The sequence below is a fragment of the Mobula birostris genome, chromosome 8, assembly GCF_030028105.1.
Source record: "Mobula birostris isolate sMobBir1 chromosome 8, sMobBir1.hap1, whole genome shotgun sequence".
NCBI lineage: Eukaryota > Metazoa > Chordata > Chondrichthyes > Myliobatiformes > Myliobatidae > Mobula > Mobula birostris.
The window spans coordinates 56,952,412-56,965,314 of NC_092377.1; the positions used below are offsets into that span (position 1 = coordinate 56,952,412).

The window sequence follows — 12,903 nt, forward strand, 5'->3', positions numbered from 1 at the left end:
ATTACATCTGTACTCATGGGGGATGAGAGAGCACCCGAACTGTAAGCTCTGTGGTGAAAAGGGGACACTGGCTCATATACTGTCCGGGTGTAAAACAGCTCTAACTCAAGGACGGTATAGGTGGTGCCATGATAAGGTGCTTCTGGCTCTTGTTGACACAGTAGAGCGAGAGAGATGCAAGAAGAGGACCGCTGGCACAGATTTGAGGAAGGCCATCACTTTCATTAAAGAGGGAGCCAGGCCTTTCATATCCAAACAACCAAAGCCCAATCTGCTGCTAACGGCCAGGTCCTGCGAGATGAGGGTCGATGTGGGAAGGAGACTGTAGTTCCCGCATGTGGTGCACACAACCCTACGCCTGGATATTGTACTGTCGTCAACTGAAGACAGGAAAATAATCCTGGTTGAGCTGACTGTGCCGTGGGAGGAGGGATGGGAAGAGGCCCACGAGAGAAAGGCCTTGAAGTACCAGCCCTTAGTGCAGGAGTGCAAAGACAAGGGACGGCAGGCATGGTTGTTCCCTGTGGAGATCGGCTGCAGAGGTTTCCCAGCCAAATCAGCATGGTGGTGGTTGTCAGTTCTGGGCCTGGAGAAAAGGAGCAAAAAACAAGCAGCTCGTAGGATGGGGGAAGAAGCAGAACGAGCCTCTTGTTGGATTTGGAGTAGACAAGAGGAGGGAAGCTGGAAGCCAGGAGCAGATGGGTAGTGATTTGGCCACCACTGCCGGCCCACCAACTGGAGAGTATCGTGGTTAAGGGTCGAAACACTCTGTGGAGGTTGGTAACCACCTGCTGACATCTGCTCCTGGCTGAAGGCTACGGTTACCTTATAAGGTATCTGGAAAAAGCACCCTAACGGGTATATGTAACAAGACAAGCTCCCGGAGGGACAATCATTTCATTCTGGAAATCAGTATAATGCAGTTTTGTATTTTTCCATCTATGGCATGTATCTTGGGTGAGACCAGAAATGTACAAAGCCTTCCAAGTGTGCTATCATCAAAGTCTTGTCTAACAGTTGGAAAAGACTTTTAGTTGAGACTTTTATATTTCAAGGTATCCTTATGTTTTGGTTTTTGTAGAAAGAGCTTTGCACTCAGTGGCCACTTAATTAGATACAGAAGTGGAATCTAGTGTCGTCTTCCACTGCTGTACCTCGTCCACTTCAAGATTTGACATGTGCATTCAGAGCTGCTCTTCTGCACACCACTTGTAATGTGTGGTTATTTGAGTTACTTTGCCTTCCGTCTTGCACCAATAATCATTCCACAATCAAAGTTGTTTAGATCACATTTCTTCCCCATTGTGATATTCGGGCTGAATCCCTTGACCGTGTCTGCATTCTTTTATGCATTGAGTTGCTGCCATGTGATTGGCTGATGAGAAATTTGCATTAATGCGCAGGTGTACCTAATAAAGTGGCCACTGAATTTATATCATATTGGTCCATCTGATGCTCATCTGCCATGTGCTTGTACACTCAATTAACATGCATCTCTTTTCAGCCTCTGGCTTCCTTTCCCATTTAATTTTGAACTGTCAAAGATCTGAAATAGTTAACACTGAGCCCTTCAACTACATTATTGAAAAAGATTGTAAATACAAAGTTCAAAGTACATTTATATTCAAAGTATGTATACATTATACAACCTTAAAATTCATCTTACAGCTACGAAACAAGAATCCTGAAAAAAACATTTTAAAGAAGACTGACTTACACCCAATATGCAGAGAGAGAGAAAAAATACCAAATGCTACAGCTACCATCCAAAAAATAAACATAACTTTTGGCCAATAATCAGTTCACAATGCATCTTACAGCATTATCTCCTGTGATTTACCTGTGAAATTCTTTGCTACAAGCAGCTGTGGAGGCCAGGTCTCTATGATTAGGGAGATTCTTGATAGGTCAGGGCATGAAAGGATACAGGGAGAAGTTAGGAGATTGGGGCTGAGAGGAAAGTTGGATCCGCCAGGATGTAATGGCAGAGCAGACTCAATGGGCCAAATGGCCTAAATCTGCTCCTACATCTTACGGTCTTATGATGTATAATATATTGCCATATATTGTATTAATCTCTTGGCAACTGTATGTGTCAGAAGCTTTTTTTTACTGGTGGGTTATATAAAATTACCAGTGTCATAATTTATCTAGCTTGTTGCTAATCCTGTTAATTTTATCATGCCCCTCCACTCTGGCCTCTTACCCCTTCTCTCTGCCTATCACCTCCCCCTGGTGCCCCTCCTCCTTCCCCTTCTACTCTGGTCCACTCTGCTCTCCTACCAGATCCCTTCCTCCCCAACTGTTTACCTTTCTGATCTATCTGGCTTTACCTATCACCTTCCAGCTATCCTCCTCCCCCCCCCCCCACCTGTTTATTCCGACATCTTCCCCCCTTCCTTTTCAGTCCTGTTGAAGGATGTAGGTTCAAAGCATCAATTGTTCGTTCATTTCCATGGATACTGCCTGACCTGTTGAGTTCTTCCAGCATTTAGTGTGTGTGTGTGTTTTTCACCCTTAATTTTGCTAAAAATTGTGCAGTTCAAAGTATTTTTCAAATAACCATACAGGAAAAGAATGGTTTAATTCTCATTGATATGTTTTCTCCTGCTACAGGTTTACAGAAAAGGGGAACCTGGAAGTTTTGCTTTTTACCATTCAAAGCAAAATGAGAGCAAACAATCAGAAAGTCTACATGCCACGAGAAGGCAAGCTCATCTCAGATATCAACAAGGTAACCAGGGAAGATGCCTATTTTATTTCTTTCTTAAAGGTATCCCCTTTACCTGAGAAGCAGATGTTATCTGTGGCTTTGGCTTACCTCTGAGATTCTCTCAACCAAATAGGTGCATTCCATGATTAGAAGTAGTTGTTTATTAGTGTCCAAATGTAGAGCCAAAGCAGAATTAAGTTGAACTTGTGCTTAAAATGCAGGATCCATGTTGGGGACAGTAAAACATTCAACTGTAACATTTACTTTTTTACTTTTTTTGATTTACAGTTGTATAAACGTTATTAAAAATCTTGCTTTGTGATTAGTGTCCTCAGACCTCTCACCCTCTCTAAATCTGAAAAGTACTGTTAGTTTGACCTCAGAATCCAACTCTATGTCATCTATTCCACTGAGTCTCAAGTCACCGTCAATGCTGAAGTTACTGTTTGAGATGTTAGGGACCAAGCAATTGTGGCCTTTAGCCTTTCCTTTCCGTTGGATTGTGACAAATTCATCCACATGACCTCCCTGCTCAAATTACCATCAATATTAAAATTATTGTTTGTGATGGTCTTGCTTTTTTGTCTTAGCCAGTGAAGGGAGATATCCTGTATGCCATTCCAGCTTTCCTATCTGCATATTCTGCTGCTTTGGGCATCAGTGCATATACACTCCCAAGTTCCCTCTCTTCGTCCAGTTTTCTTAGTTTTTCTCAATTTATTGTGTTTCCTTGATTTGTTTGCTCTTTCCAAATGCATTATCTCACTCTGCAGTTTATTTCAATTTTGCAACTTTTAGAACAGAATGTAGAATGGTACAGCACAGTTCAGTTCCTTTTGGGCCATGATGTTATGCCAACCTTTTAATCTACTCCAAGATTGATCTAACTCTTCCATTTAGCCTTCAATTTTCTTTCATCCATGTGCCTGTCTGAGAATCTCTTAAATGTTCCTAATGTATTTGCCCCTAACACCAGCCCTGGCCGTGTGTTCCACGAACCCACCACTCTGTGTAAAGAACCTACCTCTGACATCCCCACCCAATACTTTCCTCCAATCACCCTAAAATTATGCATTCTCGTATTAGCTATTTCCATCCTGAGGAAAAAATCCGTGACTTTCCACTCTATTTCTCTTTTATAATCTTATGCACATGTAGCAAGTCACCTCTTTCAGTCTGAAGAGAAAAGCCCTTGCCTACTCAGCCTATCCTCATAAGACGTGCTTTCTAAAACGGGCAGCATCCTGGTAAGTCTCCTGTGCACTCTTTTTAAAGCATCCATATACTTCCTATAATGAGACGACCAGAATGGTGCACAATTCTGCATATGTGGTCTAACTAGAGTTTTGTAGAGCTACGACATTGCCTCACGGCTCTTAAATTCAATTAACATAGAAACATAGAAAACCTACAACACAATACAGGCTCTTCGGCCCACAATGCTGTGCTGAACATGTACTTGCTCTAGAAATTAGCTAGGGTTACCCATAGCCCTCTATTTTTCTAAGCTCCATGTACCTATCCAGGAGTCTCTTAAAAGACCCTGTCGTATCTGCCTCCACCACCATCGCTGGCAGCCCATTCCATGCACTCACCACTCTAGGTGTAAAAAAAACTTACCCTGACATCTACTCTGTACCTACTTCCAAGCCCCTTAAAACTGTGCCCTCCCGTGCTAGCCATTTCAGCCCTGGGAAAAAGCTTCTGACTATTTACACGATCAGTGCCTCTCAACATCTTATACACCTCTATAAGGTCACCTCTCATCCTCTGTCACTCCAAGAAGAAAAGGCTGAGTTCACTCAACCTATTCTTATAACGCATGTTCCCCAATCCTGGCAACATCTTTGTAAATCTCCTCTGCACCATTTCTCTAGCTTCTACATCCTTCCTGCAGTGAGGCAACCAGAACTGAGCACAGTACTCCAAGTGGGGTCTGACCAGGGTCCTAAGTAGCTGTAACATTACCTCTCGGCTCTTAAACTCAATCCCATGGTTGATGAAGGCCAATACACTGTATGCCTTCTTAACCACAGAGTCAATCTATGCAGCAGCTTTGAGTGTCTTATGGACTTGGACCCCAAGATCCCTTTGATCTTCCACACTGCCAAGACTTACCATTAATACTATATTCTGCCATCACATTTGACCTACCAAAATGAACCACCTCACATTTATCTGGGTCGAACTCCATCTGCCATTTCTCAGCCCAGTTTTGCATCCTATCAATGTCCTGCTGAAACTTCCGACAGCCCTCTACACTATCCACAACACCCCCAACCTTTGTGTCATCAACAAATTTACTAACCCATCCCTCTACTTCCTCATCCAAGTCATTTATAAAAATCACAAAGAGAAGGAGTCCCAGAACAGATCCCTGAATTCCTAACTAATGAAGGCCAACACACCATGCATCTTCTTAACAACCGTATCAACTTGCTTGGCAACTTTGAAGGAACTATGGACTGCAAGATCTCTCTGTTCCTCCCCACAATCAAGAATCCTGCCATTAACCCTGTGCCTTGCCTTCAAGTTCATTGTTCCCAAGTGTATCACTGCAGTTTTCCGGATTTAACTCCAAATGCCACTTCTCAGCCCAGCTCTGCACCCTAACAATGTACAGTTGTAGCCTACAACAACCTCCTACACAATCCACAAATCCACCAAACATATTGACACATCCTTTCACTTTCTCATGCAAGCCATTTATAAAAGTCACAAAGAGCATGGGTTTCAGAAAAGATCCCTGCAGAACACCTCTGTTCACAGGCCTCCAGGCAAGATACACTCCATCTGCTACCACCCTCTGTTTTCTGTGCGCAAGCTAATTCTAAATCCATGCCGCCAAGTTTCCCTGTGTCCCATGCCTCCTGACCTTCTGAATGAAACTATCGGGGGAAGCTTGTCAAACTCCTTACTAAGATCCATGTACTCCACATCCACTGCTCCACTTTCAATAATTTGTTTTTCAGTTCCTTGAAGAGTTCAATCAGGCTTCAGGCATGTCTTACAGAGTCTTGCACTTATAACTCTCGGTTCGGCGGCTTAATCTAGGGGAAGACAGCCCTCGGCCCGGCCAAAATTGAGAAATCTTGTTTGGGTGGCTGCTGCGTGAAGCGTCCCCTGTTAAAAATCAGTACCACAAAATAACAAACAGTACACAATATGCAATTAAACGATTGAGCTTTATATTTCTTAATTTGACTTGATGGTTAGTAAAGAAACAAAAAAAGAAAAGGGCCCATTCTCATGAAACAGTCTAATACAATGTTGGAGCTCACGGTTCCATTCATTTGTTCCCCGTCAACCTCTGAGCGTAGCCGATTCTCGCTTCAAGTCCACTCCATCCGGCGGTCTGCCAACTCTCTCCATTCGCGTCTTCTCATCTCTCCCCAACAAAAGACTGCGAAATCCCTGCTCCCAGACCCACAAGAAAGAACAACATCCCTCTCATTAGATAGCCCCACATTTCAAAGCCCTGTTATCTCTAGTCATAACCCAAACATTGCTGTTACAGAGAAACCATTACCTTAGCAGTGAAACATTACAGAGAGGCCATTACACTAGCAGTGAAACATTGCAGTGCATTACAATCTCTCTCCACTATCCCCCCCCCCCCCCACCAAATTTAGTCATGTCTTCATGACGTTGAGATAATTCGCCAACCCTTCCTGCAAAACACAAAGTCCAATCCAGGTGTAAAAGGCAGTGACATATCCCCCCAAAATGGTAGGGGTCACACTCTGTTCCCCTGGTGCTACCTAGGCCAGCCTATTCAGTGGCCTCCTAATTCTCTAAGACCTCCGTACCTCCTCACTTAATTCTTCAGGTTCAGACACTATTGGGGATAATTCCGGTCTACCTGGCAAGGCCTCCCCCAACTTATCACTCATGCCCACCTACAACTGGGACCCCTCTGTCCCATGGCCAAGCCCCGCTTCATCCTTGCAGGGTCCTGCTGCAACTCAGGCTATCCACAGACAACACCCTCCCCCCCGCCCCCCCCATTTCGCCGCCTCAGCAGGAGAAGGCCTGGAAGTCTCTTCCTCAATCAATGGGGAGTTAGCAAAAGACAGCATTTAGCACACATCCACGTCCAGAGATCCCACACTCTGAAAGTGGGACAAGGCAGCTGCCCGCGTAGGCAACATCTTCTGCCATATGCATCGAATGCGCGACTTGCAGTATTCTTTGACCTCCGACTTCATTCGGGACCAGTAAAACCAGTCTCTGAGCAATCCATAGGTCTTTTCAACCTCCAAATGTCCAGAATCATAATGAAGTGACTTCAACGCAATCCTCCAGTACTTCTTCGGCAGAACCAGCTAGCAACACCGAGGTCGGTCCGAGGGTGACGTGACCCAGTATAGTATCTGGTTCCGCAACTCCAGCCGAAGCCATTCTCTCAGTAATGGAGGCACTGCCACGTATTTCGTCTTCTCTGCCTGAGCCATGTCTCCCTCTTCAACCATTGACCTAATGATATCGATGCCCAGGTCGTCTCACTGAGCAGCCGCCACTTCCCCAGAACTCAATTCCGGCAGCTGATTTGTCTTCAGAGCAGTCAGGTTACAGTAAACTTAGGGGATGGTGTCATCAGAAGCCCCCAGTTAATCCACTGCTCGATCCTGCCCCTCTTTACCATCTGCCTTCATGCTGATGGCAAACTGACACATGGCCTTCATCCCCGGGGCAGGAACGCTCTCCCACTCCTCGTCCCTGTCCAGTCCCTCATCCGCCCGTCAGGACAAAGCATCCGCATCAATGTTGCTGCTTCCTGGCCGGTACTCCAGGCTGAAATCATAGGCAGACAACACCACCAACCACCGATGGCCTGTGGCATCCAGTTTCACCGAGGTCAGTTAGGGGGTTGTTGTCTGTCCTCACCTCAAACTTGGCCCCATAGAGGTAGTCACTTAGCTTATCCACCACCTCCCATTTCAACGCCAGAAATTCCAACTTGTGCATGGGATAGTTCTTCTCAGAGGGCGACAGACTCTGGCTGACAAATGCAACGATCTCAACCCAGAGCCTTGATCCTGATGCAGCCCTCCCGGCTGGCGTCTGTGTGCAGTACATACGGCAATTGGGAGTCTGCAGAAGCCAGCACCAGTGCTTGGGTTAGCAGCTCCTTCAGTGACTGAAGGGCCTCCTCACGTTTTGCATCCCACCTCGGTCCAAAGGGCTCCAACAGGCTAAGATACTCTTCACCATTCTGTGAGACTATGTGTCATGTTACATAGCTAAGAGACGTTTGGCAGAACTGCCACTTGTCCAGGGAAAGTTTTAACCCTTCAGCTTTCAGGCGGCCCAGCACCTTCAGCAGCCTCACTTCATGTTCTTCCAAGGTGGATTCAAATACTATGAGGTCATCCAGATATGCCAATAACTCAAGCAAGTTCATATCCCTACTGTCTTCTCCATGACCCACTAGAAGATTGCAGGAGATCTCAATACGCCCTAGGGCATCCTTTCGAACTGGAAGAATCCTAGTGGACATATAAATGCTGTCTTTTCTTTGTCGGCCTCACTCATGGGGATCTGGTAATATTCACTCCTCAAGTCCAGCACACTGAACCACTTCGAACCACTCAGGCAGGCCAACACATCTTCAATCCTGGGGACCGTATACTGGTCAGGGATGGTGCACCTGTTCAGAGTCCTTTAGTCTACACACATCCGTACCTTCCCATTCTTCTTTCGGGCCACTACCACTGGGGATGCATAGGGGCTTCAGGACTCAGTGATGATCCCAGCTTCCTTCAACTCACACAAATGCTGCCAAATGTCCTGCACCTCTGCAGGGGCCAGCCTCCGTGACCGCCCTCTAAACGGGGTGTCCTCGGTCACCCGGATAGTGTGACAAGTGCTCTTGGAACAGCCCACATCAAACTCATCAGTGGAAAAGACACCTTCCAGCTTCAACATCTTCTCTACCAACCTCCTCTTCCAACCCGCAGGAACTGGGGAGTCCCCGAAGTTGAATGACTCAGTGGTCAACTTTCCCCCTTTTTCCAACAGTTTGTCCCCGGCGTGTCTCACAGGGGCACTAGACATTACAGTCATCAGGAACAAGATGTGCCAGGGGCATCTCCCGCTTGAAGGTGACCTCCCTCTTCATCATGTTCCTGACAATCTCTGCCATCCTGCTCGCCTGTACAACTGAGGGCTTCTGCAGTTTGGGCCTCACCAGTACCCCAGCAGGAAATCCCGACTCCCCCTCATGATCTTTCAGAGCATCCACTAAGAGGGCAAAGGCAGTCCAGGAAATTTGGGGGTCCCCATCGCTCTCGCTACTCCCCCAGGCCATACCACCATTGGCTTTGACTGGGTGAACCACACAGTCCCTCGTTTAAATTCAGTATCCAGCCAAATGCAGCCCTGCACTTCCTCAAAAGCAGCTTAGAACACCGGCATGAGTTCCATTGGGCTTCCTGTCGGGCCAAAAGCATTGTCCAGTACTTGCATATAATTGACAGCTGTTGCTACGGGATACCATAACCTGACGGTTCTCACAACGTCAGCAGCCCGCCCGCTCAAATTCTCATCCAATCTCTGTTGCTTTATGTCATCAGAGCACTGCCACTCGACTGAGAGGTCTGCTCCGCCCAAGTCTCATACTCCTTCCCTCTTTAGGGGTGGGCGTTATTCCAGAGAATAGATGAAGCCTACCATAGCTGGGACTTTGAACCAGGGCATTTTTCCATTTATTTGTCAGAGACGCAAGGGCGGATACTAACTCTAAATTCTCACTCTTCACTGGGGGACGTGGACTAATCAGATTTTCCAAAATCTACCACTCTTTCCCCTCACTCCTCAGAAACAATAGAACTCTGTCTTTGAAATCCCTGCCCCCAGCTACTGCTGCGTCAGTGATGGTCTGCATTGAAACGAGAGCTGTGCCCGCTAATTAATCAAACCTCTGCCCCGCAATCACAACTTCAACAGTACTTAACCGGTGAATTAACAATTCATCTGGGGTACGAATATCTACTCCACTGGTTCAATGCTCAGTGTAATTACACAGCATCCAACAAAATCAATCCCGGACAAGCCCCCAGAATTGTAACTCTGGGTTCGGCTATCTCTAATCAGCCTCTGCTTCTCCAAATACTCCTAAATCCTGTCAGAATCCTCTCCAATAGTTTGCCCATTTGTGCCAACCTAACCAGGTTGACCTCTTTAAGGAAGAGGCCTCAGTCCAGTTAAGCCCTGTTTTGATGAATGCAATCCTAATACCTAATAAGATTTTGTACATTTGTGCCAACCTAACCAGGCCACTAATTCTTCAAGCCTGAAATTCATTGATCATTATCCTCACCAAACGTATGCCAAGCCAAGTTATCTATTTGAAGACATCTATTTATGCAGGATTCATGGCTTTTCTGGGGAGTATGTTCGAAATTTCCATCATCCCTTGCAATGAAAATGTGATTTTTAATTTCACTCTGTACTAAACTTCTGTCTCATAATCAGTGGCTGTAGGTTATCAGTAATTTGAGGGTTTTGAGCGTATCATTTCCTGTGAACTTTACCTTCACTTTTTTTGGTTAAGCACAATCCATCTCTGATAATAAAAATGCAGCCCTGCAGTGCAACAGGTAATTATACATATTGGACACATTAAGCTGGTATTTGTGTTTATCTGTCATGGTGTGACTTCACAAGTTGACTAGAATTTAAACAAAAAATTACACAATAAGCCAGGTACAAACCTAATTTTTCAGAAGGATCTGCCCCCCCCCTTTCAATAACCTCCTCTTTGCAGTTGAGAATTTCCTGATGGAATTTTGAAATTGAGTTATTTTTCCCCAAAAACCACTCAAGATGTCTGTGTTGAGTCCAATAGCATTTACAGATCTTGTGAAATTCCAATATTGATACAATGATAGACATTTTTGTGCCTTTCCACTTTCACAGCCTTCTTTGAGCTGTTGCTGGTCGTTGCTCAGAGACAAGTTGGAGGTGGTCGTTGTGTTTCTGGATCACATATTGACCCTGTCTTCTGTCATTTTTTTCACCTTGGATCTCTCTTTTTCTGATCTTGATAATTTACCTAATTTTCCTACTTCAAATATAATTACTTTGATAGAGCAGAGAGTGAGTTATATAAGCAAATAGTTTAGAAAATTATCGGTTGTCAAAATCATCACTTACAGGCCTGGGAAAGACTGGAAAAAGCTGAACATGAGCGAGAACTTGCATTACGGACTGAGCTGATCAGACAAGAAAAGCTGGAACAACTTGCACGCCGATTCGATCGTAAAGCTGCTATGAGGGAGACTTGGCTAAGTGAAAATCAGCGCCTTGTTTCCCAGGTAATGTTTCACTCATTTGCATCAATCTTGATTTACCTGAAGCCTAGTAAGAAGAAAAGCTGAGAATTCAACATCAGTAGAATGAAAGTATATTTGAAGGTAAAATCTGCTTTTTCGTTGGTTATATAGACAGCTGCATGTACTTAATCTATACAATCGGGAGATGTTTGTGTATTTAATTGGTCATTAGTTGACCAAACATGAAAAGCATCCAGAAAAAAATAGGACAGATTACTGTCCCAATACATAAAAGGTAAGATTATGAGCTTATATCTTGATAATATTCCATTAAGGACAGAGCTGATGGTGGTCATGAAAGAGGCAACGCCAAGAGCACCCAGTAATAATTTTGCCTCTGTGTAGGATAATGTACATTATTCTTTGAATGCACCCTCCAACCTGCATTAGCAATGTGTTGAGGAGTTTGTGTGATGAGGACTTCCTTCACTGCTTATCCTCCAAAAATTCTATACTTGTATAAAAGTACCACGTGGCACCACTCTGAATTCATAATCCCAATGTGTCACGAAGAGAACCAGAAACATGTTGCGAGCATTCAGGTTTAGTCAACACATGCGATGGTGATGATGGTGTTTCAGTAGTCAATTATATGCCTTCAATGACAGAGGTCCAAGAGGAAGACAGTTAGTAGTAATTATGAGAATTGATGCAATGAAATTAAGTATGCATAGTGTCATCTTTCAAGAGAGGTTTTATAATTGTCCTTGAGAGTAGCTGTGTTGTTTAAGTAACTGTTTAAAATACGTTAAAAACAGATATTTTTATCTGTTTTAGTCTTATCAGTCTTTTCTTTGCAGTGTATATTTCTTGTCATATTTGCCCATTCTTGCTGAATATTTAAAAATATTATCGTATAAGATGACTTCAAATTTTTTTTGCTATAGGACAATTTTGGTTTTGATCTCCCAGCTGTGGAAGCTGCCACGAAGAAACATGAAGCTATTGAGACAGACATTGCTGCGTATGAAGAGCGAGTGCAGGCAGTAGTAGCCGTGGCCAAGGAGCTTGAAGCAGAGAACTACCATGATATCAAACGGATCACAGCAAGGAAAGAAAATGTCTACAGACTGTGGGAATATCTACTGGAATTATTGCGAGCCCGTCGTCATCGCTTAGAAATGAATCTCAACTTACAAAAAATTTTCCAGGAAATGTTGTATATTATGGACTGGATGGATGAAATGAAGGTATAAGAATCAGCTCTTCCATTCCTTTTGTAATCAATTTTTTTGGCAAAGGATGTAATTAATGTGTTCAATCATCTGTTGCATAAGAAAAGCCACTTGTACCGGTAATACAAGATAAGAAATACATTTTTCATTGTATTCTAAAATTCTCTGTGTTCAGTACATTTAACATGAACAATCATTGAAAGTTGTTGAATTATCACAGGTGCTATTGCTGTCTCAAGACTATGGGAAACATTTACTTGGTGTGGAAGATCTTTTGCAAAAACATGCGTTAGTTGAAGCTGACATTGCTATTCAAGCTGACCGAGTAAAAAGTGTCAATTCTTCTGCTCAAAAATTTGCTTCCGAAGGAGAAGGTAAGTTTGTTTTATCTTTTCATCATTTGGCTTTATAAGATGGTCTTTATCTTCCAATAACAATTCATTGTGTAATTCCATTGCATGTTGTAAGATAATTTTGTAGAAACTGAAGTCCAAAGGTTTGACAACAAGTGTTTTATTAGCTAAGCTCAGTCCTGTTAGGAAGGATACTTTGTTTTTCAGTGGTATATAGGGGTTTAAAAATCATTTTGCATTTCATTTATACGATTGCAGTTTTGTTAGTTGCACAAATAAAAAGCTTGCCTTGGGCTGCTACACTCCATAGACCGGGGTTCCCAACC

At 43.9% G+C, this 12,903-nt stretch overlaps 1 protein-coding gene across 2 annotated transcripts in view; it reads left to right on the forward strand.

Moving 5' to 3' along the window:
- Positions 1-12,903, forward strand: part of sptbn1 (spectrin, beta, non-erythrocytic 1) — a 299,332-nt gene that overhangs the window by 234,146 nt on the left and 52,283 nt on the right. For both annotated transcript variants that reach the window (XM_072265205.1, XM_072265206.1), the window contains 4 exons: positions 2,617-2,734; positions 10,873-11,031; positions 11,937-12,239; positions 12,445-12,598. In XM_072265205.1, the coding sequence (XP_072121306.1) occupies positions 2,617-2,734; positions 10,873-11,031; positions 11,937-12,239; positions 12,445-12,598 (734 nt within the window). The remainder of the gene's footprint in view (positions 1-2,616; positions 2,735-10,872; positions 11,032-11,936; positions 12,240-12,444; positions 12,599-12,903) is intronic.